This window comes from Passer montanus, unplaced genomic scaffold (assembly GCF_014805655.1).
Source record: "Passer montanus isolate IOZ18808 unplaced genomic scaffold, ASM1480565v1 scaffold12, whole genome shotgun sequence".
NCBI lineage: Eukaryota > Metazoa > Chordata > Aves > Passeriformes > Passeridae > Passer > Passer montanus.
The window spans coordinates 12,697,081-12,724,621 of NW_024358722.1; the positions used below are offsets into that span (position 1 = coordinate 12,697,081).

The 27,541-nt window shown below is 39.2% G+C and overlaps 1 protein-coding gene across 2 annotated transcripts in view; it reads left to right on the forward strand.

The window, feature by feature from the left end:
* The window catches only part of RPS6KC1 (ribosomal protein S6 kinase C1), an 85,369-nt gene extending 58,124 nt beyond the window's left edge, over positions 1 to 27,245 (forward strand). For both annotated transcript variants that reach the window (XM_039697671.1, XM_039697672.1), the window contains 5 exons: positions 7,323 to 8,900; positions 9,172 to 9,261; positions 20,609 to 20,691; positions 21,407 to 21,502; positions 24,629 to 27,245. In XM_039697671.1, coding sequence (XP_039553605.1) covers positions 7,323 to 8,900; positions 9,172 to 9,261; positions 20,609 to 20,691; positions 21,407 to 21,502; positions 24,629 to 24,739 — 1,958 coding nt within the window. In that variant the 3' untranslated portion in view covers positions 24,740 to 27,245. The remainder of the gene's footprint in view (positions 1 to 7,322; positions 8,901 to 9,171; positions 9,262 to 20,608; positions 20,692 to 21,406; positions 21,503 to 24,628) is intronic.
* The last annotated feature ends 296 nt before the right edge of the window (positions 27,246 to 27,541 follow it).

Here is a 27,541-nt window from a genome sequence, read left to right on the forward strand (position 1 = left end):
AATAATTACATTTTGATTTTTTTGTCTAACACCTGGATTTAAATATTCCCTAAATGTAATTACCCATATTTGTTTAGAATGAGTGCAGAATATAAATTTTGGTGGTGCTAATAGTTATTTTTCAGGAAATGTTAATAACTCAGACAGAATGGATGATGTGAAGAAACTAAGCTGAAACTAAGAGAAGATAATTTTATTACATTGAATATTATTTCTTTTTTCCCCTAATAACTTAGATTTTGGCTTTTTCATGAACAATTTGTCATATAAGGCCAGCTAAAGTTAGCTTTGCAACAGAAATGAATGTTTCTGCAATGTGTGACTTGGTTTTGCCATGAGCACTGATGCAAGAAGAAAAGCCTCACATTGCAGTAGGGCCTGATGGTGATCTTGGGAATTTACAGTGCTGCTTTGTACAGTGCAGCACTTTTTTTTCAGGTTTGTATATAATAATAGACACAATAATTGGGAGATTCTCACCTGAGCTGCAGTCTCCACATAAGCGGTTACATTTTGTTCAGAGAAAATTATTTTTAAAAACCCACAACCAAAGAAGCCCCAAACCAATCAAAAAATCCCACCCACAACCCTTGCCGGATACCAGCTGCCCTTAAGACTAGCATAATTACATAACTTTAAAACGTCTTCCCAATATTTCTGCAGTTTCTGAAGTCCTACAGTTTTGCTCTTCTCTTTAGGAAGAATGTTTTTCCTCGACACAGATAGAAAAGTGAGTGGAGTAGTAGTGGAATTTTGTGGGAGAAGTGGTCAGATGTTAAACAAAAGTTTTAAGGAAAGCCTAATGTGAGCAGCTGACAAAGACAACCTTCTGGGAGTGTTAATTTTATTGTGATAACAGTAAGAAAAATAGAGACATGGCATGATCAGTGCTCTTTCATTTTCATGTCTGGGCTCAGAACACACAAAGGGAGAGGAAGAGGGATATATTCTGTTGCAAAGAGGGGTAGCTGGGGTACACAGTGATAAGTAAATTGCCTGGGAATGTATTCAATAAGTGAATTGCAGGGCCTGATTCCAGATGCCAAACTGGGCAATGGCCACCGCTCCTCACCCTGCTGTGACACTAATGCTGGAAAGGGATTCAGGAGAAAGGCTTCTAACTCTGTGTGAGTAAAGAATAAATAAAAATAGGGCTAAAGTTATGCTGAATTGCATGCAGACTAGTCTTGCTCACCTCACTGATGATGGTCTTGATCAGATCAGTCTTACATTAGTAATACTCATTATTTAAATTACAAAGATAATAATACCAGGAATCCCTAAAGGCAAACCTATCTTAAAATGTTGTCCATCTCAAACTAGATATGAATAGAGCAGGTGCTTGTAGTTGATTTTGGGAAAGGATAAAAATTTCTAAGACAGTACTTTTAAAGTAATAGTTTCTTGAATTTTTAATGACTTATAAATGCTCTAAATATTCATAGTCCAAGTTATTCTAGTAAGCAATAAGATTGTACCAGTCAAATTTGTAAGTGGTGCTGATTTATGATGTTAGGTATGTTAGCTACACCATTGTGAGTTTGAAGGGTAAAATACTAACTTAAATGGGTAGTGGTTCGTATTGTAGCAAATTCAGAGGCTTTAATGCTATGAATGGACAGTAACTGTTTGCTAAGCTGCTCACTGTCTCCTATCCATAGCGGATTTTAACTCTATTATTAAGAGCAGCACTGTTGGGTTTTGTGTGGAATTCTGCAAGCTTAACCACAGACTCAAGAAGACCTTGTTTGGTTGGTGGTTTTGGTAAATCGTGATGGTGTAACATGCCTAGAGTTGGTGAGTGAGGTCTTGGGTTCTTTTAGAGATTTTTCTCCCAGCCACAGTGAGAGGCTTCAAGGATGCATCTGAAGCAGAAAAGTCCATAAAGTTATCTTGTAGCTTTTTTGGAAAGCACTTACCAAGTTCTAGTGTGGGAGAGAGCCAATCTGATGTTAATAAGGCCTCGCTTCTTCCTGGCACTACTAACAACAGAAATTTTAGAAACAGATGCTTCAAAAATAGGCTGGGGGGCTTCCATGGGACATCAAAGTTTAAGTGGCTGTTAGAAGCTGTCAAATCTCTTTAAGCATAAGCAAGCTGGAGTTCCTATCAATCTGGAGAGCACTCAAGAAACTTCCTGCTGAAGAGGCTTGCTGCACGCAGCAATTGATAGACAACACCATGGTAGCGCTCTGGCTTGCAAAGCTGGGGATTTGTTGTTAGGAGAGGAGATAATGCTAGCTGTAAATATTTGACAGCAATCAGGAAATGCAGGGAAGGTGATATGCTCCTTGGCAAGTGACTTTTTCAGGAGGCTGCTTTGGAATAGTAGCTTTTGCTCCAAGTGCATTGGAGCTTTGCCTAAACCAGCAAACCTTGCAGCAGAGATTCACCAGAGCACTGGAAATACAGGACTGCAGATACAGGACTCTGGTGCTTGTAACTACTGATGTGTTAGAGATTAGGCAAGAGGGCAGCTTCTCGTTCGTGTGGAGCTGCAGCTCCACTGTGTCTGCTGTTGGGATGCTGTACAATATTGTTGTTGTGCCATGGCAGTGCCTGTGTGTCTGCTTTGCTTTTGGCCTAGGAACTGTGCAAGCCCCATTTTTGGTAGCTGTTGCATTAACATGGTGAAGTTTACTGGTAGGCATGTCTCTGTTCAAAAGGAGGACAGTGATTCTTTGAAAACTGTGAAATTGTTCCTTTTCCAGCAAGGAAGGCTATTAGTTCTCATGAGATGCATGATTTAGGATTGGAAGTCCTGGCCATATACAAATCCTTATGCAGTGATGTAGAGAGTTGGGCCCAGTTTTGGGGAATAATTCAAGCATATGTCTTTCAGTACTCTGTTTTTTTTCCCTATCACATTACAGTTATTTGGAAGCCTGGGTTGTTCACTTTGACTTTGATTGGGATTTCCTAAATACAGTGACTGCTGCATTCTTAGCTGCATTCCAGTTCTGTGAGAATTGCAGTACTTCATCCCTGGGAATAATCTCATGGGCCAAGCTAGCAAAAGCTACTGATGTATTTTGGAATATGTCTCCTTAGTCAGCTAGTCTTTCAGGATGTGAAGCTGAAATGAGAATTGTCTGAGCAGTGGGTGAAGAAGAATCCAACTGGTCATGAATTTTTCTTGTCAGCTGGAACAAAAACATGTTTAGGAGACTAAATTTGCTGATCTGATAGGTTTCTTTTTATCCTGTCATATGTACTATATAGTCTCTGTATTTTCTTTTTGGTGTTCCTACATGAGTGCTATTAATAAAAAAGCTGCAGAAACGTTTCAAAGAATATAAAAGATTCCTAGTCAGCTTCATCACTTGGTCACTCTGTGCTGAATTTCCCATTGATTACTTTGGACACTAACTTTTGAGATTCTGCCTTTAGAAGCAGAGGTATAAGCTCCAGAATACTGGAAATGTGGTTAAGTATGGCACTGCTAGCAAGAAATTTTTCATTGAATAGCTGCAGAAGAATGTGGAACTTGATGATTTTCATGTGCTTATAAAACCAGAAAGACTGAACTAGGCTGGCTGTAGAATCAGGTCATGGTAGAAGAAAACAAACTTAATAATTAGTTACGTTAATAATATAGTTCTGAAATTGCATTAAACACTAATAAACTTTAGCTTAATACTGTAGCTTTTGTAGTTATTTAGTCTGTTGGACTGTTTGACAGTGACTGAAGCTTACTTGTTTGGATTGATTTCTGTAATTTTAGTTTTTATAGATTCCTGATACTATATTAGCATGGTTTGCTAATGGGTTTTCTTGATCTTACACAACACATGGGGAGAGGGGGAAAGATTATTAGTATGTCATTCATAAAGGCATAATTACATACGCAGATACAAATATCACTTTTGTTTGACCCTGGATTGAATGTTTTCAAAAAGGAATGAAATTGTTGTTTTTCACTATAGAACAAAATTATTGCATGGCATTTATTTACGTATTTCCACTTGACCAGGAGGCCAGTCTTGAAATATTTGTATGTTAATATATTTGGACATAATTTTTGTTTCGTTTTGTTTTGTTTACTTGTGTTTAACTCTTAAGTTGAAGTTGCAGTAAGTAGTCATTTCCAGTGCAGTTTTTAAATACAAGTCATTAATAATGAACAACTTCTTTTTCAAAACCTAAGGTGATAGATTGGCAAAAACAAATGAGCTGTTGCAGTTCTCCCTGTTTTCACAAGTGGACAGTGGTGAATTCCTGAACATGTAAAAATAAAGAGATTTCTTTTTTGTCTTTTGCAACTTTTATGTTTACTGAACCTCTCAAATCTGCTAGTGATTTTTCTGTGGATTTTTGAAGTATTGATCCCAACATGTCTCTTTTTTCCTTCCTTAATCTTTCTTGGGTCTCCCTTGAGCTGCAGTAAACCAAGTAGAAGCCCAAATACAGTGGAGGCTGCTTGAAATCTTGCATGAAGTGAGGCGGAGGGAGCAGAAGACAGTTGTCCTGAGAGCAGTTTGACTTGCTAATAGGTGAAAAACTTAAGTTGTGCAAGGATAATTCTTGCATTCTTCCTATTGTGGGCAGCCCAGCCCCTTCTTATCTTAGTGTAGGGGTACAAAACATTTGGGTCAGTGAGAGCTGTTCAGGTGTCACATGTAAAAGCACACCTGGTGTCCAGTAAGGACACAGGAAAATGATGTGACAAAAGAACACAGGAAGAAGGTTTTGAGCTTTCTGCCTCCCTGGGTCAAAGCTCAAGGCAGGCCTCTGTTAGAAAGACCTTTCTTATAACTTCCTTCAGAGGAAGCACTGATGATGTTCATACTTGCATTAAAGCCATACCTGGAGTCTGAGGTGGTGTTGTGCCAGACACAAAGCTCCAAAAATCTTACGTGAGTCTTCATGGGTTGTGGTCTGTGAACATGCTTTGACACACCTGAGCTTTGTGTTTTCAGAATAAATTTGTGACTAAACACTAGTGATACACAGATGAAAATATTTAGCTTGTACTAATTAATCTTAATGCAGGTGGGATGGGGAGACTATATAATTTTTTTATTAAATAGTATTTTTTATTAAATGCAGTAAGGATGTGGTTCTCAAATTAGATTTTATTGTTTGGTATGAAATGGACATGAATAATTCCATGCCTAGTTAATAAACTGAGCAAAGTTATTTTATTATAGTACTTGAAGTAATTGAATTGAAATTTTAAAGGAAATTGTTATGGATAAAAGTGTGAAAAAGAGAATAAACTCTAACACATATGTAAAAATTATATATGTTCTAGCTCTCTATCTCCGTGCCATTTCATATCAAAAATATAAATAAATTTAGAAGTATAACATTAGAAAAGAACTGCTGGTGATTATGGGATGGACAACTCTAATTTTCACCAAATCAGCTGCAGACCAGTAATCCTGAAGTGCTGTGCAAGCTGCAGGGCTCCGAGGGCAGGCTGCCTTTGCCCTGCTGCGCTGCTGTGTCACATGTTGTGTTTAAAGCAAGTGGCCTCACCTGAAGAGCCTGCAGGGGCTCCCTGCTTCTCACAGGGCTGAAATCCTGCTGCTGAGGCAGCTCTGGCAGGACCTGGGCCCTCGGTGTCACCAGCATAGGGCCTGGGGTCACTTGTGCCCAGGCAGGCTCAGAGGCAGTCGCTGCGCTGCCGCGCTGGGCTGGGGGGCTGCTGCTCTGCTGGGAGGGGCCCAGGGGCTGTGCCTCACTGCTGTGGCAGGGCACACTTTGGGTGCATAGTTTGAATGCACCTCTGGGTAAGAATTTAAAATGTTTATGTTTACAGTGGTCAGCATAGCAGTTCTTTTTCCTTTCTCTGTGAGCATTGCTTCCCTTTGCTCCTGTTTGTTCACCTGGCATCCTTTCTCACCACATTCTAGAAGGTGGCAAGGGTCATCCTGACCTGGTGTTAACTCTGTTTGTTCTTAGGGCAAAACCAGGGTGATTAACAGACCTAAATTTTCATTTTTACCATTGGACTCAAGCTGTTAGAATTCCCTCTTAGTGTTTTTAATATACTTACTTTCACCACAAGCAGTGAGGTATTTTTTTCCCCTTGAAAAACAAGTCTTGTCTTAGCCAGGGGGATGGAGGGCAGGAAAACTTCACATTATATTATTCAAATTAATTTTTTAAAGTGTCAAGGTTTTTCTGTCTTTGATAAGTTTTATTTGAAATACCTGGGAGTATAGAAAATCTGTTCCTAGGCAATGATAAATGTTTCTTCTTTTATGGTACTTTTTAAAGGAATTTTGCCTGATAAGAGAGTGTTAAAAAACCCCAAACTATTAAAGAATGTATTTTTGAAAAATATAAAACTGTTTTATCCAAATAAGTAACAAAACCCCAACAAAAACCCCACCAACTTTGCAGATGCCCGGTGGGATGGATACTTATTTTTTCTTTTACAAAGATTTTGTTCAAACTCCTGCATTTTCCAGAATTTCTTTACAGTCTTTTAAGTTGAAATGTCTTGACATTGCATTTCTCCCTAAGTTATCAAAGCGGACTTGCTAGCTTTAAGCCAAATTCTTTGGCACATACAAGAGGTACAGTAACTTCCTGATTTATTTTGCTAAAATTATGTTTTGAAGTCTGTGAGCTTTTTTAATATGTGCAGCATTTGGAAACATGAAGAGTCCTGGTTTGTATTTTTTAAATGTAACTTATTTTTGGAGATATAACTTTCTTAGTTGCTGTGAAGGAGCTGTTTGCCTGTGTAACTTAAAGCATTGATAAATCCTTGTGTGGTGCAGCAAAGCATAAAAAGCTTTTTTTAAAATTCTAAAGTAAATGGAAGAAATATATCAATATTTAACTGAAATCCCCAACTTCTTCAAAGACACAGACTCTTAACATATCCTGCTAATATGTTAATTTCCCTTGGTGAACTTGCTGTTTAGTTTTCAGTCCACTTCCACTAAAGTTTCTGATGAGTTTAGAGTTGTGGTACAGAATTATTCACTATAGGCAGAGGTGGTGATGGGCACTAAACAATTTGATCTTCCCTGGTTTTTGCTTCTTTTGAGGCAGCAGGTGAAGAGTAGTGACCGCTTTGCAACTTGAGACACACTCTGAAATGATACTTTAGTGAAGTTTAAAAACAAAAAAGCAGCGGCTTAATCTCAGATGCAGCTCTTTATGTAATAATACAAATCTGCATGAAAAGCAAGTTGTGGTCCCTGTAATTATTTCCTGCTGGGGTAACAGATCCAAATAACTCTGTGGACATAAGCATATAGTGACAGTGAGGATATTTTGCTGTTTCATAAAAAAAAAAATTCTATTTTGAGTGAAATTAAGAGATCCCTCCCTTTTTTTCTTTTTCTTTTTTTTTTTTTCAGGAGGGAAACTCTGGTCTTATGTCAGTAAGTTCCTAAACAGAAGTCCTGAAGAGAGCTTTGAAATTCCTGAATCCAGAACATCCAGTTCAACTAAAATTTACCTGGAGCAACCAACACCAACTCCTAAAGAAACTGGTAGCAGCACCGATTCTAGAGAAAGCTATGGGGAGAGCATGCTGAAGGTGGTCCCACTGAGGAGCAGCCTGACACCAAGCTCTCAGGATGACAGCAGCAACCAGGAAGATGGTCAGGAGAGTTCCAAGTGGATGGACTCGGCATCCAGCTCAGAAGAAGAGTGCACCACTAGTTATTTAACGTTGTGCAATGAATACGGGCAGGAAAAAATTGACTCTGGCTCCCTAAATGAGGAACCAGTGGCTAAAGCAGAGAGTGATGGGCTGCATACCAAAGAGAGGAGTTCCTTGCAGAGGTGCAGTGTTGTTGGCAGTGACAGCTTCACCTCCCAGATTGCACCTCAGGAACGAAAGCTGTTCATCGACGATGCCGAGTCAGAAATAGCCAGCCCTACTAGGATACTGGACTCGTTAACTAGATCCAAGAACAGCCCCATGGAGCTCTTCAGGATAGACAGCAAAGATAGCACTAGTGAGCTCCTGGGGCTTGAGTTTGGAGAAAAATTGTATAACCTGAAATCAGAACCTTTAAAGCCATTGTTTTCTGTCCCAGATCATGACAGAAGCTTGGATGCCCTGGAGAGCAAAATGGGTGTGAAAGCTCATGACACCATGAGCAGAGGTTCAAATGACTCTGTGCCAGTTATCTCCTTTAAGGATGCTGCTTATGATGATGTGAATAGCATTGATGAAGGAAGGCCTGATCTCCTAATAAACTTACCAGGCATGTCTGATGAAACAGAGGAGCCAGCCGTGTCAAGACCAGCAAAGTTTACAAAATCTGATAGGGACATGTCAGAAGTAAAGTTGTTAGAAACACCTGATGTCTTGCAATTAAATAATTCTACAGAGCCATGCAAAGCATTTGATCAAGAGCCAAATCATGTGGCACCAGAAGTGGGTGATCCTGCCCACAAGGAAGCAAATGAGCAAAGTGGTGTCACTCAGGGAGCTCTTGGGACCCTCTTTTCATCTGACCAAGAGGTAGGTGCTTCAGAAGACGGGGCTCTGTTCCAAGAGCTTGGGGCCTGCTCCTTAAACATGACGAGCCAAGAAGAAAGTTCATGTGTTTCCAACCCGCCCTCAGGTGCTCCAGAGGTTAGCTTGGACACAGATGTTCTAAGGAATGAAGGAGTGTTGCTGTTTTCCAATCAAACTGAAGACAGCGGGAAAGAGGAGGCAGACTCAGCTATGTCACCAGCAGGTGAAAGTAAAAAGACTGCACCAAAGAAGGAAGACAAAATAGGAGGAGCAGGGCAGAAGGAAATACATCAATTTTTTCAGGACCTCGATGAAAGATTAGCACTAACCTCCAGGTTTAATATCCCAGAGGATTGCATTCAAAGATGGGCAGCTGAAATGGTGGTAGCCCTTGATGCTTTACATAGAGAAGGAATTGTGTGCCGCGATTTGAACCCAAACAACATCTTATTGAATGATAGAGGTCAGGAACTTTTGCAAATGCATTTCTTTTTATTCGCTGTTGCTTCCAATTAACTGAGTAGGCGTTTTATCTTGTAATTAGTATCTTCATTTCCTGTCTAGAGCTTCATTATCAGTGCAGCAAATTCACCCCCAGTAATAGCTTCTAGTACTTAATGATGCCATTATTCTTAATGATACTGTTTTTAGCTACAAAAGGAGTAATTACAGTTCACTTCTGCAGAAAATGGAAGGGAAAAATGTTTTGATTTCTCCTGTCGTTTTGTTTTTAGGACACATTCAGCTAACGTATTTTAGCAGGTGGAGGGAGGTTGAAGATTCCTGTGACAACGATGCCATAGAGAGAATGTACTGTGCCCCAGGTTAGAGCAATCACCTACTATGTTTCACTTGGAAAGTAGATTAGCAGCTTTCATTTTCTCACGTAGTCTCTGTAGCATACAGCTTGAGATCATGCAATATCTGAGTTTTCTTTGCTTCTTGTCCTTAATGTCTTAAAAAGCTACAGGGCTCATAACTGCTTTATTGGTGAACTCTGGTGGTGTTTGTTATGTCATTTCCATAACGTATAATTGTACTGAATGTCTTGTTTAAGCAAGTTAGGAATGTTCTGCTTTCTTCCAGTTATTTCCTGTGTGTGAGTACATCTTGGTAAATGAGGAGAGCAAATGAGGGATGAGTGTGGAAAGGCGGCATTAAGACCCTTAAAACCACAAAAATTTATACATGCAAAGGACATGGGTAGTGGGGGGAGAACCACAGAGGTTTGAAAAATAGAACCCTAATAGGCTCATGGATGCCTCTGACATTTTTGATGAGCTACAGTGGGCTTTGAAATAGTTTAGAGAGCTCTTTCCTCAGAACTGCTTTCATCAATCATGAGGGTGATAAAATCAATATCTCTTGGGATTTTATAGCAAGGATGGCACTTGAAACTGAGCCCTTCCTCTTTCCCTTGTTCTAATTTATTTTCTGCTAATATAGTTGTCTGTGATTTTTGGCAGTGACTGCCAAAAATCAGGTGTTCCACGTACAGTTTCATATTTTAAAAATTTCATAGTTAACTTATGCAAACTGTGTTTAGAGTTGAAATTACTATGTTTTCATTCTGACTTTGAAATGCCAACATAACTTTCTGCTGAGTGCGTGGTCTGGCCAGGCATTACAACTTGGCATGCAGGAAGTCCTCAAGCTCAGACTCTGCAAATGTGCTTAGAAAAATTTAGAATAAGAATTACCAGCCATGGAAGTTCTGAATTTAGTTTGGCATTAGGTGTTTCTTCTGTGTTTTTGTTCTTCAAGTGAAATGCTGCCTCTATGAATAAAGGTGGTAGGGTCTCAGCAAACTTTGAATTTCAGCTTCTTGAGAAAAATGAAAAATAAAATCTTTTCTATGCAAGTCAAAAGGGCAGGTATCACAGAAAATAATTCTTTTCACCTATCAAAGTAAATCCAACACCTTCGTTCTACCTTCGTGCCACTTTATTCAAGAACAAGATAATCGGGGAATTCCAGCAATTACTGTGTTTGTTAAATAGATGGCTGTCCTGGTTGCCAACATGTGTGACAACCTGTTAGAGAGAGGTGTTTTCCTGCCTCCCTAACGCAGCCGCGAACAAAGCGCTCCCCAGTCGAGTTCTAGCAAAGATGGAAGTGCAGCCTTTTCCCACCCTGTCATCATTAATGAGCTGTGAAAGTCAAAGCTTAATTTTTCTGTACTTTAATGAGGATCCAAAGAGAGGTGCTTTTTGCCCCCTAAGCCCCAACCAGCCAACTCCTGCAGTAATTAAGTGTTTAGGGAGCAGTTGAAATAATATTTAGAAGTCCCCGAATGCAAGAATAAAGTTTTCCACACTGTCATTATTTCCACCTCACAGCACAGGTGTGGTGCCCATCCGGGCTTTTTTTTGCTGAAGTTGCCCTCCCCTCTCTGCCCTCTCTGCCCTACCCCAGGCTTTGTGTGTCTGCAAGGTGAAGATTTGCAAATGCAAGTATTAGATATATTCAAGGTGAATGAATTGGTACTGCTCCATGATTCTTGTCTTTCATATTTCTTGATCTTAATGTTACCTCTGTGAAGCATGCTTGTACTTTAGTGTAGCTGTTATGTGTTAATTTTTAATAGGGGAGTAATACTTGGTGTAATTTAGCAGCACAAAATATATTTTGGAGTCAAGTGTCATTCTTTTTTGAGGAATGATTCAGTAATGTGTTCACAGCAGCTTTCTTAGGGCTACTGCTGCTGGTAAATGTTGTTTTAGAACTTTTGATCAGTGTTAAAAGAAATAATCACATTAATAAGCTTTCTCTAAGTTACGATATTACAGGGGGCAAAAAAAAAGCTTCATTTGGATGATAATTTTTTTTTCGTTTTGAGGAGTGTACTATGTCCCAGAACCCCTTTATCATGAAAGCATTGCTCCTCAAGCTGCTTCTTTGAATAAGGATTTTGAAATTATATTTGTCCTTCAGTTCAGTACACTAGGAACAAGTATTGAGGTTTTAAAATTATTTTTTAAGTTTCTTTTTAATGTAATTGTTTCTCACATCTTGGTTTTTCCTTTTTTTTTTTTTTTTTCTGAGGGAATTTCCGTAGTTTTGTAGAAGTGAACAATTATCTTCACAAAATTTTATCAGGTCTTATGATTTCTTACTGTAATTAAACACAGTGTCTAAATTAAGTGATTCAAAGTGAGTCTGTCTCGTTTTGAATTTTCCTGGTGTTTTCAGGATTCTGTGCTCTGTTGCCCTGCCTCTGGGTAGTCAGCCTTCCTTCTCCTTTTCTCTCCTGCTGAAGGATGCAGTGAAACTTGGCTTGTAAAAATTTTGTGTTTGGTTTGCTGTGTGCTTTTAACAGAGTTTGAGATAGAATAGATTTGCATATGATAACTTGTATTCTACGTGATTTCAACAATTTAGTGCACTCTTTCAATGTATGCAAGACAGGGAGGGTGTCTATCAATAAACGTTGCTTTTTAGGGTCTGCTGTTGGAGACTGAGAACAGATGACTTTAGGGCTGCAGGTTTTTTCTGCATTGGTTTTTGAGGAGCAAATTTTGGAGACAGAAAAAAGGGAGGATGAATGTGAAATTTAAACACGTTGCAGGACATCTTCAGTTTAAAACAAGTAGGAAATTGTATTGCAGAGTTACATGAAAATTTTAAACTTATTTGAAACAGTTGTGTCTTTTCGGTTGTTGAGGTTTCAGATGTTGCTTTTCTACAGTGCAAGTCATAAAGTGATTTGCAGTGAAGCGCATGAAGATGTATTTAAATCTTGAGCTGTTGTATTTCTTGAAGAAAAACATGAAGTCTTAATTCTACAGTTTATATATTGAAAACTAATTGCTAGATGGGTGAGGGATAGTAATGTATGTAATAGTAATAGTAGTGGGGAATCTTTGCAGGACCAAGGGAGAATAGAGGTCCACCTATGTGGAACTTTCTTGTGGGATGTAGGATTTCACGTTTAAGGCTTTCTGTGCACCAGAGTGTAACCTTGCATTGAGGTAAAGCAAGGCAGTGTAGGTACAGCAACAGTGATCAGATCCCTGCCCTGGTGAAGCGCAGGGACTTGTTCAGCTCCTGTTGTCCTACAAAAAGTGGAGAGGCAATCTGACTGCATATGTCAAAAAGACATTATGTAGTGCATATATAAAATAACAGAGCAACTGCAACGATTATAAATGCAGAAGTGCCAAAAAGACGAGGAAGGGGAATAGTTTAAAAAGCTGCATCGCGCTCCCTGTGAGCAGTAGAATTAGTTCTGTATGAAATAGCAATGGTCATTTTGCATCGCGCGTAAGTTCCGAGCGGGGCTGCATCTGTTGCAGGAGTGGCACTTCCCCGCTGCCGACGGGAGGTGGCATTGTACCATTAATGGATGTTGCTGTCGCACAGGCTGCCCCTAATTTGCTTCACTTCTCCTAAGAACTGGAGATGGAAGATGCGGCTCATTTGTAATGATTTGCACATCAAGAATTGTGCTCGTAAGCTCGTGGTGTGTTACAGTGCTGTTGAATCTGTTGGTGTGGCTGGGTAACTCTTTACTGCTGTACAGTTCTGCTCAATTAAAAAAAAAAAACCAAACAACAAACAAAAGTTCCTGAACCAGCTCAGGCACCAGCAAAGCTGTTTGCAGATGCTTAAAAGTAGTGTCTGTGCTATACTTCGATTAATGCCCAAACTAAATCTTTGCTGTTCACCTATGATAAGTCAAATGTTGTTTCTCTAATTTACAAGGGAAACACTGGATTATAAATCATACCGTATAAACTCAACACCACTTCAATTAAACTGTAGGAGGTTTGGCTAAGAATGACCTGTTTGCTTTTAAAGAAGAAATTAAGCACTTGTAACTGAGAATTTCTGTTGTGTTAATATGGCTAAGGTGACTATAGTGAGGTTTATATATTTTGTTTCCCTTAACTTTCCTCTTTATAGTAATTTTGTTTTCTGAACATTTTAAAGTGCACTGAGCAGCTGATGTCGGAATACAAAGTTATTAGCAGATCAGATGAGAATGATTCACTTCTGTTTAAACAGCCCTTTGCTCTCCATGCCCCCTGAGAACTCTTATCACATATTTGTCCAAAAAATCCCCATGAAAACTAACAAAAAATCCCTTGCTTTATCCACCTGCCTGGTGGCTGATAGTATCAGCAATGTATCTCTTTATCTCTTGGTTAATGTGCCTTGGTATTCTGAAGGGGGGAAAATTCCAGTAACAGATTCAATTTACATGGACAGAAACTTGAGCAAATGCCAGCCTAGCAGGGGGGCCATTATTCTGCTCTATAAATAAGTTTAAAAAAGAAACACACACACACAAACCTGTGAATCAACATGTTTTGGTCTAATTGAGAGAAAAGCAAGATAGATGAATTTTGAAATGCAAATTATCACCTTCTGTTATTTTAAGTATTGGTTTTGCCAACATTGTGATCTTAAATATAAAGAGTTGTTAACTTTTAAATACAGTAATAATTGTATTCCATTCTTGACAGTCACAATTTAAAAAATAAAATTGGTAACTTTTGTTTTGAAAGCTGTCCTGAGTATGGTTAATACCTGTGAGAAAGACAGAATTGTCTGCAGCCGTTGCCTAGACAAGGCTGTCTTTGGGTAAAGCAGATTTGAGTTGAGGATTTTCTCATAAAGAGAAATTTTAAGGTACTTTTTCAGTCTAACCTGTGAAGTGTCATGTTGTAGAAGCAGCTTGCTGGTCTGACATCTTGTGTAAATATGAAGTGTGAATGAGATGTTTTATTTACGCTCCCTGAGTTCTTGTTCCAGCAGCGGGGATGCTTTCTGTTGCATCCCTGTAGTGTTTTTGGAGGATGAGGTTTCAGAACTAGGCTGCCTTTAGAGTATTTTTTCTTTCTTGTTTAAACAAGTTTTCACCAGACTGTGTTTACTAAAACTGGAGATTTGCTGCTTGAGATCCTAAAGCCAAAGGGAGCTTAGCTTCCTAGAAAATATAAGTAGGAAACTGGCCATCAGTAGTGCATCGTATTATTCTGATGCTTTCATAAGCTGTGTGCTATAATCAAGTCTTATTTACACAAACTAGCATTCACAGAAGCCTACACATAAATATATGGTAAATTTGGTTTTATGTAACCTGCTGTTACTTGTGCACAGTGCAAAACCTAAGCAAAAACAAGGCCTTGTGTGTAAAGGATTTTGTTCCAAAAAAAAAAAAAAAAGACAAAACTGTTTCAATGTGCAACCTGATTTTTGTACTCCCAAATAAAGATGTCACTTTTGCTCTTAAACAATTGCAAATACAGATGCAAAGTGCAGCTGGTCACCTAAAATATATGGCACGAAAATAAAAATTGCTAATTGATATTATTAGCCTGCATGCTATAATTTTTATTTACTGAATAAGGGAAAAATTATTTGCCTCTGTTTACCAAATAGACATTTGGTGCAGAAAAACCTGCATATTATTTGTGTATGTGTTTTTCGGTAGGAGTTTGCAGGCACTCATTAAATCTGCTATTCTGTATTATAGTAATTTAATTTGTGTAGATTGTTTAAGAAGCAAAATAACTGTGGTAGATTAAAGTGCCATTGACCCTGAGATGTGTCGAGGGGTGGGCTGGTCTTATGGTTATAGTGGTAAGACTGGACTTCCTGCTTTTTACCTCCAACTCTGTCCTAGATTTTTTATGACATTAATGTCTCAGGATTATCCAAAAAAGAAAAAAAAATCTGGATAGGCGAAGGAGCTTTGGGCATCAAAAGCAGAAGGATGGGCTAGCTTGATTTGAAAAGCCCTGGCAATGAGAAACAAGATCAAACAAAACATGAAAAATACATGGCTGGTGTGAATAAGGTCTGGATGTGCAGAAAAAGTACTGATTCCTGTGAGCCTGGGTGTAACAGTTTTACAGCAACCACTTGGAGTGGGATGGCTCTCTAGAGACTCCAGGGTGTCCCACAGAAAACAGTGACAACTGATTGCTCCCTGAATAGCAAAATGTCATGAACTTGGAGTTGGTAACTGAAAGCATAGGTTTGGGGAGAGCATCAGATACTTTCTGAAAAAAATCTGATCTCAGGCTTGTTGCAGGTACACAACGTGTTTCAGGTAAAGTACATGCTCTTGTGGCTTTTCTTAGACTCTGTAACTAGAATAAGCAGTAAGATGTACCCAAGCTGTTGATTTGTAAAAATCTGAAGTTTTAGTCTGGCTGTCATAAAAGCCAGTTGTTAACTCCAGAAGAAACTGTACTTTACCTGTGTTTATTTATGTCTATTCTTATTAGTAGTATTAATATTACAGATGCTACTAAACCTTGAAGATAGCATACAAGATGCCTTGTGAAAATAAACTGAGCTAGCTATGAGGTTAATTAATGTTTGCTTTGTTTTGATAACAGAACAGTAGTAAAACTTTGTCTCTTTTGTCACACAATTATTTTAGAGGAAGTTTTGATTCCATCTGGGGCTGCTAAAAGAAAGAAAGAGCACAGTTCCCTCTATTATTTTTTCTTCGTCTTTTTTTTTTTTTTCCCCCAAAGAGGAACATAGATGCTCGTATGTTTTTGAATAACTTTGAGATGAAGCTTTCTATTTTCATACTCCATTTGATCTTAGCAAATGTTCATTGGACTTGCCTCACTACTTTATTGTTTAAAGACCATGATAAACTTCTTATATTTAAATATAGATGGTTCAATACTGTGCTTTATAAATTGCTGAAGCATTTTAAGCAAAACGTTATGGCTAGATTGCTTGTGGGATGTTTTATTTAGTGACTGTATCTTACAGTATCTTGGCTGACTGAATCTGTAGAGAGTGAATTAGGTTGGAGTTAGTTTAGTTTATTCTCTGCAAATGTTTCTTTACATATATAGATATAAAAAGATGATAAAACAGTAATCTTTTAAAATTAAGTGAGTGTACGGTAAATAGAATTTCCAGAGTCTCTAATGGTTTTTCATGCAATGTTTATCTTACGGACGACAGGAGGGGAAAACATTGTATTTCTTTTCAGGATGTTGAACAAGTCCAATTCCTCATGAACGGTTTCAGATACCTGATGGTAGTTCAGATGTCTCCTTATTTTCTTATCAGTGCAGAAATTATACTTGAGAGTATGCTGTTTCTGCTTGCAGTGTGGGGTAAGGGAAAAGCCATTCCTGATTCCTGGGTGTCTGGGGATGCACTACATCCACCTAGAGCCAGGTTTCCTGTGAGCTGACTGGAGATGTTTTTATATATATATATATATATATATATATATATATATATATATGACTGTTTGTCCTACAGAATTTTTGATTAAGTTTTTGTTTTTGGTGATTCACGAGCCATCTGGCCTGAGATGCACAGTGAATGTCTAAGGCCTCCTGTAAGCCTGGCTTCTTCCATGTTAACTACTTTTTGCATGTGCTGGTCATGAAGCATTATTGTCAGCCCTGGAGGATACTGTGTTTGGAAGAAAATGTGGCAGGTGTGGTAGTAAAAGCCTTTGAAATCCTTCAGCAAGAAGGGTATATATTTCAAGTTGCTGTGTAAAGAATGAGAAAATAAGCCTCAGTTTGCCATTGGTAACTTTATTGAGAATGTGTGTTCAGGAGAGGGGAAGTTCTGCTTTTTCTTTGGAACTGGCACTTCTGTTTAAAATACAAAATGTTGTCAGCTATGTCTCTCTTAACAGGAAGTAAGGTATTGCTGTGTATAATGCAAATATTGACATAAGTATGGGAACCATAAAGAAATGGCCTTTCAGTTAAGACCAGCTGCTCTGGAAGGAGGACAGTGCAGGGTAGTGAAGGTGTTTACCTGCACCATCTGTCTCTGTCTAAACCTGATAGTATTTTACAAGTCTCCTTCCCTTCAGTTATCCCAGTGGCTGCTGTTGGAATTGCTCTGTGCAGGAATTTAGCATTGCTGTTGACCTGTGCTTCGTGGTGCTGGATGTCATGGTCCTACTTTGGGAAGGGAGAAAGAGGAAAGCTCTCTCTTTAATGAAATTGCAGTAAAGTTGGAGGAGCTGTTGACTTTTTTTCACCCTACTTTATTATTTCTCTGATTTTCTATTTTTATGTTTTTTTCTGCAAATGTTGTTCTGACAGTCCTAGAAGCACCAACACTGTGTACATGTGTACACATGTTTATTTTTGTACAAATCTGGGTAAGGTCCTTGATTTCAAGGTTCATGAAGGACGGATTTGGCACAAATATCCCCATGTTATTCACTCAAGCTTATGTGTCGCTACCATTTATTGTCTAAATTACTTTGCTGATGGATTGAGATGAAAATGTTTTCTTAGTGAAGGCAGATATTGTAGTTCAGATTTATTACAATATTGAAGCTTTAAAAAAAGCATATGCCCTGTGTGGTATATTACATTAGCCAGCTACTCTGTGTCCCTCAAAAGCACTTCATAATCTACGGTTTCTAAATTTTACCATGATGTTTAGTCAAGGTAAAATGCAGTAATATTGATGTGGTATCCTGGCCTTATTATGATCAGTATTGCATCAGAAGTCATGAGACCTGTTCGAAGGAAGGAAATGTAAACAAGATATGTTTATTTGTAATGTACGCAGTGACTTTTAAATTTTCTTTTTGTTTTTAAGGAAAAAATTTATTTTAACCTGAAATAAGGAAACTTTGGAACCTAGGGAAAGCAGCTAGAAGGTAGATAGTGCATAATAGGATAAAAGTTGAGCTAAAATTTAGCTCTTGTAAAGAAGAGGACTCAGGTGTTACCCTCAGCTGACTTTTCCATTTTGTGTTCTGTGTTGGTTCAGATGACTTGTTATGCAGCTTCTGCTTGTGCATGAGAACCCTGACAGAAGCCTTCAGCCCTGGAGAAATCTGTGTTACTTGCCTGTTCTTAATTTATTCCACTCATGTAATTTTGGTTGTGGCCAAAAGTGGATGGAACTTCAGTGCTGCTGGAACACCAGTTCAGTGCTGCTCCTGTCAGAGAACTGCAGTGACATTTGTTTTGGCTTGGCATATATTGAAAGTGTTCTTCCAGTTGAAAATATGAGTTTGGATTTTGAGGAAGTGGACTCTGGTTTGCTTTTTGACTCTTAGTCTATATATGTCCATTTTCTTCATCAGTGCTACTTCCTGTAATGAACAGTTCTGTGAAAGGAGGCACTGTAACTTTTGTTCTTTAGAGAATTGGATCAGCATCTCTGACTGCCAGCATGAAGAGAAATAGCACCAAAACGGAGTAAATTTTTTTTTTGTAGAATTTCTTTTCTCTGTGCTCTGAATAATGTAATTTTTTTCACATTTAGGTAATTTTCAATTGGGCTGTAACTCATGAGGCCCATTCCCACTAAATGTCTTTGGGGGAAGATGAATTCTTTCCTTCTGTGGCATTATTCTAAAATTTAAGGTGTGTTCCATATGGGATAGTTAGTGGAACTGAGTATGTAGTAGTTAATCTTATTAATTCTTGGCTTTGTTGTCCTTATTCTGTAATAAGTGTGTAATTTAATTTAAAAATAAAAATCATCACTTGCTGGGAAGAAAGCTCCCTTGAACTGAGAAGGCATTTCCATTTAGTAGGTTTCACTGAGAATTGCTGTGAATACCTTTCACCAGCTGGTTTATGTGGAAAGGCCCAACTTTGGGGTTTGTTTGTTTTTCTTTTTTTAAAGGATAGTTACCTAGAAGGTTGGCCTTTTTGAAGGACTTTAAAATTAAATTGCAAGAACACGTTTTGATTTTTACACAAATTCAATTTACTGTAACTGCAGCTTCATCCGGTGCTCGCATGGGATCTTAAAACATTTCAAAAATGCGTGTAATTGTCTTGATACAGTTCCTCATGTAGTTGCTGTTACATCTTTGTAAAAGTTTTTGGTGCTGATAGGAGCATGAATCTGTAAGGAGTGGAATAAATTCCGCTGTGTGGCACCCTTATAGTGATGTATTGGTCGTTCCAAGGCCATTAAGTGTGGTAAACTCTTCAGCGTTACATATGTGCTACCTCAAGAAACAATGCCTGAGCCATCCTTCCTTGTTGCTCTTGCAACAGCAGCCTGAGCTTAGTTCTGGGAGGTGCTGAGCCTCTTCCAGCTTGTGTGGCAGCTGCACATCCCTGAGCTCAGCGTGGCTGGGCTTCCCTGCCTCTGGGGAGCTGTGGGGTGACGCCTCCCTCTCCCTGACCCTGGTCTGGGTCTCATCTGGAGCTCTCCTTGGCCATGCTTATGCTAAGCTCCATAAAATGATGAGCAGGATTTTTTTGCCCATGCTGCACTGCTTTTCACAGCAACAGCTATGTGACTGTATGCTAATTGTTGTCCTCTGCTGGGGAGCTGGTGTGGCTTTTGCCACCAAAGCTATTTTAGTGCAGCTTCTGCATTTTTTTGACAGTCAAAATGAAGATTTCATCTTCATTGCAATCTGGTTTTCTGCCTGTTTTAGGGCAGACAGCGTGGTGTGTTTGTATTTAATAATTTTTGTAGTTTAAAGCCTGAGTCAGTGAAGGCCAGGTTTTCTGCATGCATCATGCTACTGAATAGGTGTGTGTGTATGGCCAGGGACTGTCACCCCCTTCTCCCTTCCCTGCTGTCCCTTGTGCCTGTGCAGCAATAGCAGTGTTGGGTTGGATGCTAGGGGAAATGACTTTTCATACCAATGAAAAGTATGGGCTGGGCTGTAGCAGTACACAATTACTGGCTGTGGTTATGCTGTTTGAAGCAGGTTTGATATCTCTCTATAAGACTATTGTGAGAAGCCTCCCATGGGGACCCTACTAAAGAGTGTGGGTTAGGCATGAGATAAATGCTACCCTCAAAGGTGAAACTGAGGCATGCAGTAGACTACTGCACCCTCCCTTGTGCTGCTCTTATGGATGTTTTAGGCCACTCTGATCTGTCCAGCTCTTCTGGCCAGGATAAATTCTCTAAATATGCTTTGCTTTACTATCTGTCATTGTCCAGTTTTGTCCAGAATAGAAAAATCATAACTGTGATGCCTACAAGTCTCAAAAGTGCCTATGTATGCATGGAAAAGACAAATTATGCATGAAAGGTATGGTGTTGCTGTTCTTGAACAATGCAGTCTGTAGGTGGCTAAAGGGCTAACTAAATTGCAGGCATAATGAAAGCTCTGTGGTATTTAGTATATGTTCTGTCAGCATTAAACAGTCACCTTGTAAATATATGTTAATTTTGAAGGTGTAACTGACCTTTTTAATATTAATTGAAATGTCTCATGTTCAGAGGTTGGTGCTATCCTAGAAGAGACAGAAGCCTGTGACTGGTGGAGCCTGGGTGCCATTCTTTTTGAACTCCTCACTGGGAAGGTAGGGCTCAGGGCAAGTGACTTGATAAAAGTGACTTATTGGCCAGTAGTTTCTTACCAGTGGTGTGCCCAGATGTGATTCTTGTGATTGTATTTCTCTGATGGGCTTTGCCAACCTGAGCACTCCCAATTTGCTTAGTCTGCATGGGACCAGAGAAACAAAACATGCTCAGCCTTCAGCAGAACAACTTAATAGAGCTGTACCAAACTAAGGACTGAAAAAATAACCAAAACTATGCTGCCCTCTTAGCTACAGTGAAATTGAAGTTCTCTAACATTCCACCTGTACATGTACAAAACTTTTGCCCTAAAACTTCCAGTAATATTTCCTGAGACTATGTAGAAACCATGTATTGTTGTTACACATGAATTCAGTATTTTGAGACAAAGAGTGCTTGGCCAAATCAAACTGGTGATTGGTTGATGGCTCTGAACAAAGAAAGCAAAGTCCACCTAATTCGCAGGCTCTTCAAATTTGAGCAATAGAACAGAAGCTTTAAGATGTAAATGTTCTAAAGCTCTGTCTCAGGGAGCTCATCAGCACCTGTAGACATTCCTCCCAGAACCAGTACTTCATACTAGGAAGCACTGAATTTTGGCTTTGTGTGTTAAATTTGCATGGATTATAGGAGATAATCCAACACTGCGGTTTTGAAATTAATAAATATGCCTTCCTGCTTTGATTTATTTTTTCCCTTTTTCCTTTTCTCCTCCAGTCTCTGGTTGAGTGCCATCCATCAGGAATAAACACTCATACTTCTTTGAATATACCAGACCATGTATCAAAGGAGGCCAGATCACTGATTCAGCAGGTAGGTGAGGGTTTTCTCTATGTGCATGTGTGGATGCGACAAATATTTACCTGACTTGTTCTGGTGAAGTAAAGGTAAAACCAGAAAGTTGCTGGTAGGAACATGGATGGCCCTTTTGTCAGTACTGATGAATTTTGCCCGGTTGTCTTGTTGCATTTGCAAACTTTGACTTCTGCTGCTGGCTGTGTCTGTAGAAAACTGGAGTGCTTTGCCATTTCTTCAAAGAACAAGTTTGGCATATGCTTTGGAAACACCTGCTGGTGATGCATGAACATTTTAGGAATTCTGCCCTAAATGTTCATGGAAACATTTGTAGTGAGCTAAAGTAAAAAAATGCTGATGCCAATTCAGCTAAATAGCTCAAAGTGCTATGAAACCTGTAGCACACTGATTTGAAGTTATGACCTTGCTGTTGGTTGAAAGTGTGTAGCTCTCCTCCAGGAAACCTTCTGGATGCAATTTTTTAAGAAAAGTACTTTAAATGGTGAATTCAATGACTTTTGTAGTCAGAAGACAAAGTGGGTAGGTTGGACAAAAGGCAAAATTGTAAAATATAGACAAGCTTCCAGACTGAAACACCATTTTTAAATTAATGGGAATAGTACTGTTTGATGGTTTTAATTTACTCTTAGCTTTAGGTAGTCATAACTGAACATATAGTACAGGGTCTTGAAATTCAGTTAATGCAATTTTCTTTCTAGTTAATTTTGACATAACTTTGGAAGTGGTGCCTAGATCTGACCTGTTCCACTTAAGAAGAAGAAGCAATATATGTGAATTGTGGTGTTCAGCTTTGAAGAGGATTTTGCTAGCGGGTACATAAATAATGGCATGACTTAGATGCAGTTTTGAACAGAGGAGAGTGGACAAAGTATTTCTTGAAGAAACCAAAGGAAACAGATTTTGAAAAATACAGTGAGTGAGAAGACCCAATGACAGATTGATTTCTGTGCTGTTACTGTGAAATGATTAGTGGAAATGGAACTGTATGTTTGGACACCACCTATTTTGACTAAGTGACATGAAGTCACTGAAGGTGAAAGTACATGTCTGGCAAAGGTGGAAAGGGAAATGACTGAAGAAAAATCGCATTTCTATATAATCTGTATTTATATAGTTGTATGGTAGCAAATTTTTACCTTCACCCACAGATGCTATAAGAGACAAATAGCTGAAGGAAAGCAAAATCACATTTAATGAGGGGAATTCCTCCCATAAAGACTAGAAGACAAATGAAGTTATCCAGTCCATGTGTCCCTGCCAGTGCTGGATTGTTTTTTGCTGTAGATTAATGTATTGCTTATTTTCACATATGCCAAAGAATCTCTTTTGCCACTGGTGGGTGTAAGTGGCAAATGTATTTCTGCACTCACAGCTGTGTTACAAGGCCATGTCTGTTCAGAGAACAGTCTCCCCAGTGCCTGTTAGATCAAGCTGTCTAGTGTAGGGTGGTGACTTATCTCATGGAGGTTTGGCTGTATGAAGCAGTAAATCACATTTTTGTTGTGTGACTATCCAAGGAAGCTGCCATTCATTGTTGAGGAAGCCTTGTCAGGAAAAGGAAGAGAGCTCTCTTGGCATGGATAGCAATTTGTCATTGCTACTTTCCTTCCCCCCAGTGCCAAGGGTAAACAGGTCAAAACATCACAGAGTAACTCTCTGGGATCAGTGTTCAGCTATACAGAAAATTGTGTCAGGCGTTGTCTCCTGCTGTGGCTTCCAGTCCAGGTGACTTCAATGTAAACATCTTCTTCATTTAGCCAGCATCTGAAAAACAGAGATCTGTTTATTTCTGCTGAAAAATAAAGTTGTTTTTTGATGTTGGTTAGGAATTTTTCACTCAGGTTTGTTTTTTGTTTGTTTGTTTTGTTTGTTTTTTGGGGTTTTTTTTTTTTTGTTTTCAGGAACCTTCAAGTTCTACTACAAACAAAATATGCAATGTGACTTTTCAATAGGTGTCTGCTTCAGTTTACATTTGTTTTCTGCGATTAAAGTTATTCTGGAAGGACAAACTCCAGAAAATAAGTGACCATGTGTGATTTCCCTGTGCTGGTGCTGCCTGTATTTCCAGGGAAGGCAGATACACTCTGGCTGCATCTGTGGCCTGTGGGAAATACCAGAGCAGTACCATTCACTGTCAGCAGGCTACTTTTACTGTGTGACACTATGGCTGTAAATAGCAGAACCATCTTAAAATCTGTAAATTCCTATGTTTATGGATGTAGGCTCACTTAGATGTTGACTGCATCAAGATATGAATACACATTTTTCCAAGTGACAACTGGGAGAAGTTATCCTATTAGCTGTTGCAGAAAAAGCAAGCAAGAGATCCTGCCTTTGTACTGGCTGTAATTGAATAGGGTATAAACACTTCTTGAAAACTGCAAAATATGTTTGTGTGTCTTTATTAGTCTCTTTGGAGTTTACCTTTGCATTCCCTTTTATATGGATTGGTATCTTTAAACAGATGTAAATATTGTGATTTCCTTTTCACATGAATTCAGCATGTGATGTACAACTAAAAAGCAAGTGAGGTGCTGAGTTTCAGGAAATTTCCATGAAGCCATTAGGCTGTTTTGTTTCTTTCACTGGGGTTTTGACTTTGCAGTTTTAGGCCATTTGTAGGACTCTTTAAAACTTTTTTTTTTTTTTTTAGGAAATGGAGAGCTGGCTATGTTATCCTGATATTTTAGGACCAACTCAAAATTTATGAAACGGAAAGTTACAGACCACTATCCCTGATGTAGCCATAACACAGTGGCGTGAGCAAAGGTTAACATGAAGCAAACGCAGCGTCCAGAGTTCTACTGATGCAGGCTCTGCCTGCTGCTGTCTCTTTTTAAAACGAGGTTACACTTGAAATGAAGTCCCAGTGTGCAGTGCTTTAGGGAATTGCATGCTGTGATCAGTAGTCTCTGAAGACTGTAAGACTGATACTCAAGGAAAGGAGAGTCTTCTTCCATTTACTGGATTTTAGGAATTTCAAGTATGCTTTTGCACTCTTGAAAGTAATTCACAGAGCAGGAAAACAGTAGGATGTCCCTTACCTTAGACCTTTCTGGAACTTTTAAGCAGTTGTTTTTGTTCTTACTCACTGAATCATGTGTTTTTTTCTTTTATGTCAAGCTTTTGCAGTTTAATCCTGCGGAGCGTCTTGGTGCTGGCGTTGCTGGTGTTGAAGACATCAAATCTCATCCATTTTTTGCCCTTATAGAATGGGCAGATCTGCAGAGATGAGAGATATGTGCCCTCTGAACAAACTCAGGTCAACTGGACAAGTTTCTCTGGCACAGGAGCACCCTGACTCGCTTCCTTTGGATGTCTCAAGGCACTTGGACATAATGGCTAAAGGATGCTGGAGCAACAGAGCCAAAAGTGAACACTTTTAACAGGAATCACTGGTTGTACAGGGTGCTGACTTGTTTCTACCACAGCGGGTTGCTATATGTGTGTGAGTCCTTTCATCAAAGGAAGGTTTGTGAGGCAACTCCTGGGCAGCATGTTTGGCACTGCCAGATAAGCAGGGGCAGGAATGTCCTCCTGGTGCTTTGTCCAGTGATGGAAGTATCTATAGACTGTGCCAGTTGAAAGTATTTTTTTATTGTGTCAATAGACCATTTCCCTATGCTAAGTGCAGCTCTTGGGGGAGGGGTAAGGAAGGGATAAGCAAGTAATTTATTAACAGTATATGCTAAAGAAAATACTAAATAAAATACTAAAATGCTTTATGCAAAAGTTGACACATTAAAAATAATATATCCATTAAAAATTAAGAAAGCTGTTGCATAATACTGTGGAATGTGTCTTGAAAATAGCATATCATTTCCCATTCTGGAAAGGGCATATAAAAGGCAAATAATGCTGTCAAATGTTGTACTTTGTTGGCTGGCAATGTCTGTTTAAAACTCTTGACTGTTGTATTTGATGAGCTACGTGTTAAAGTCACTACAGAAAGGGAAATCTTCTCTTCCTCAGCTGGATAAACACTGCTGTAGCACTCTAATAAGGAGCAAGAACACATAGCACTAAATAAATATATAGATAAAAAAGGAAAAACTCTTCTTTCATCGCTGCAGCCACTGCTTTATCACTTAATGAACTTTACTTCCTCTAAGTGTCCTATTTTTAGCTGCTACTTCAGGAAAAAAACCTTTCTGCTTGTGTTCTTGTGCTTGAGGAAGCTTCTGAACTCCCCTGTTTGTTAATAGTCTTAATAAATCAAAGAAAGCCTTCACCCACTCTGCTGCTTGAACAGGAAGAAGCCTGGGATTTGCTCATGCCAAATGACTAAGTGACATCTCTGAGCAAACCCTAGTGGGTAAGACTTGGGCAGGAGCCAATTAGCTGACCTGTTTGTTTGCTAGAAACGTCTGGAGAATGGGAGAAGAATATAAGACATGCAGAATATTTTGCTGAGTGCTGCTAGTGCTGCTAAGCAGCCGTGCCTGTATGGGTTCCTGACATCCAAATGCTGTGCACTGCAATGTACAGATTATGTATCCATGGGTTTTTTCCTAAATATTCCCTTTGCTTCCACTCTTTTTTTCCCCTCCTTTTCTTCTTCTGCCCAGCTTTATCCGGAGAACAAAGGGCAAATTCCTTTGGGAAAGTGAGGTGACAGCAACGATTATTGAATTTACAACTCAAAAAAAAAAAGTATCCTTCCATTTGTATTTTAGCAGTGTATTTTATGGGCACTCCCAAAAGTGCATCTGTACAGTCTCCATCTGTTAGACACCAGGTTGATGTATTCAAATAAAGTGGAAAAGGAAAATGTTTCACTTAAACAAAGGAAATCTGGAAACATTTTTTTTTCCTTTTAAAATTATTCCACTCCCTTCTTTTTTTTTTTTTCTTCCCTTTCTTGTGATCACCAGGCCAGCAGAGGGGCTGTCACAACACTGCAGGTTGTAACCAGGTCACTAGTATCACTGCCTACCCAGTGCTGTCCAAGATTACATCACTCGCAGAAGCTGTGTTTCAACCCGCCACCCTCTGGCTTCATAACAGGAACTCCCTCAGGTGAGCCACAGGAACAACTTCCTGTGCCGAGCGGGTCGGAAATCTCTAATGCAGAGACCAAGCTGATCCCGAGCTTCCTTCCAGCACTGCCCTGGCTGTGACTTTGGAGAGGGCTCGTTGCTCAAGGAAAGCCTCCCTCCCCTCGGCCACCTGACTCCCTCCCTGGGGCTCTCTCACCCAGCCACCAGATCATGCCACTGCCTGTGTTGATCTGTCCCATTGCATTTGCCTGGTGATTACTGTACAAAAAAGTATTTTCCACGTTACTTTGAAATGCTGTCGTGTTCAGGTTGTGCTCGTGTGCTGGCTGTAAGCAAAGTCAGGATTAGATAGCAGGGGAGCACAGGCTGGTTTCTGTGAGCAGCCGCAGGAGAACGCTGTTCTGGCAGAAACCAGATGATCAGTCACTGTCACTGCAAAGCATTCCATTTAGTTAATGACACCAACATATTTTTTCAAGTATGTTAGTAGTGAGGAAATCTAGATCATGGAGAGTAGAAGGAATGGCAGTATGACTTGCCAGAAATGAGCTTTTGAGATGCTACAAGTATTTGTAACATTACCAATGATTCAGATAATTGTTTGTCAAGGGAAGCACGGTCTGGAGTTAATTGCACAAAACCAATCCTGCTTCTATTTTTATTTTATTTCCTTGAACATGTATTATGTTGTATTGGTGTTTACATGTATTCCTTCAATAAACAAAACCTTTCAAACCTAATTCAGACCTTGGCTTTCTGAACTTCACATTTAGTTCTTGAAGACTGACCTTACCTGATCAGTGCTTTTTGTCCTTTGCTTTAATGAGTTGAAATGCTCTAGATACCTTCATTTTGGTGCCTGTTACAAAGCCCTGTGGTGCACACCTCCATTTGGATGAGTGTTCATTCCCACTTCCTTCTGTTACACCTAATAGCTAACAGCAAAACAAAACAGTGCCTTTTTTTTTTCACAAGAATTAGCTACAGTCTATGTAAAACATGGTAAAATAAACCTGTAGATTTTCTTATTCTCCTC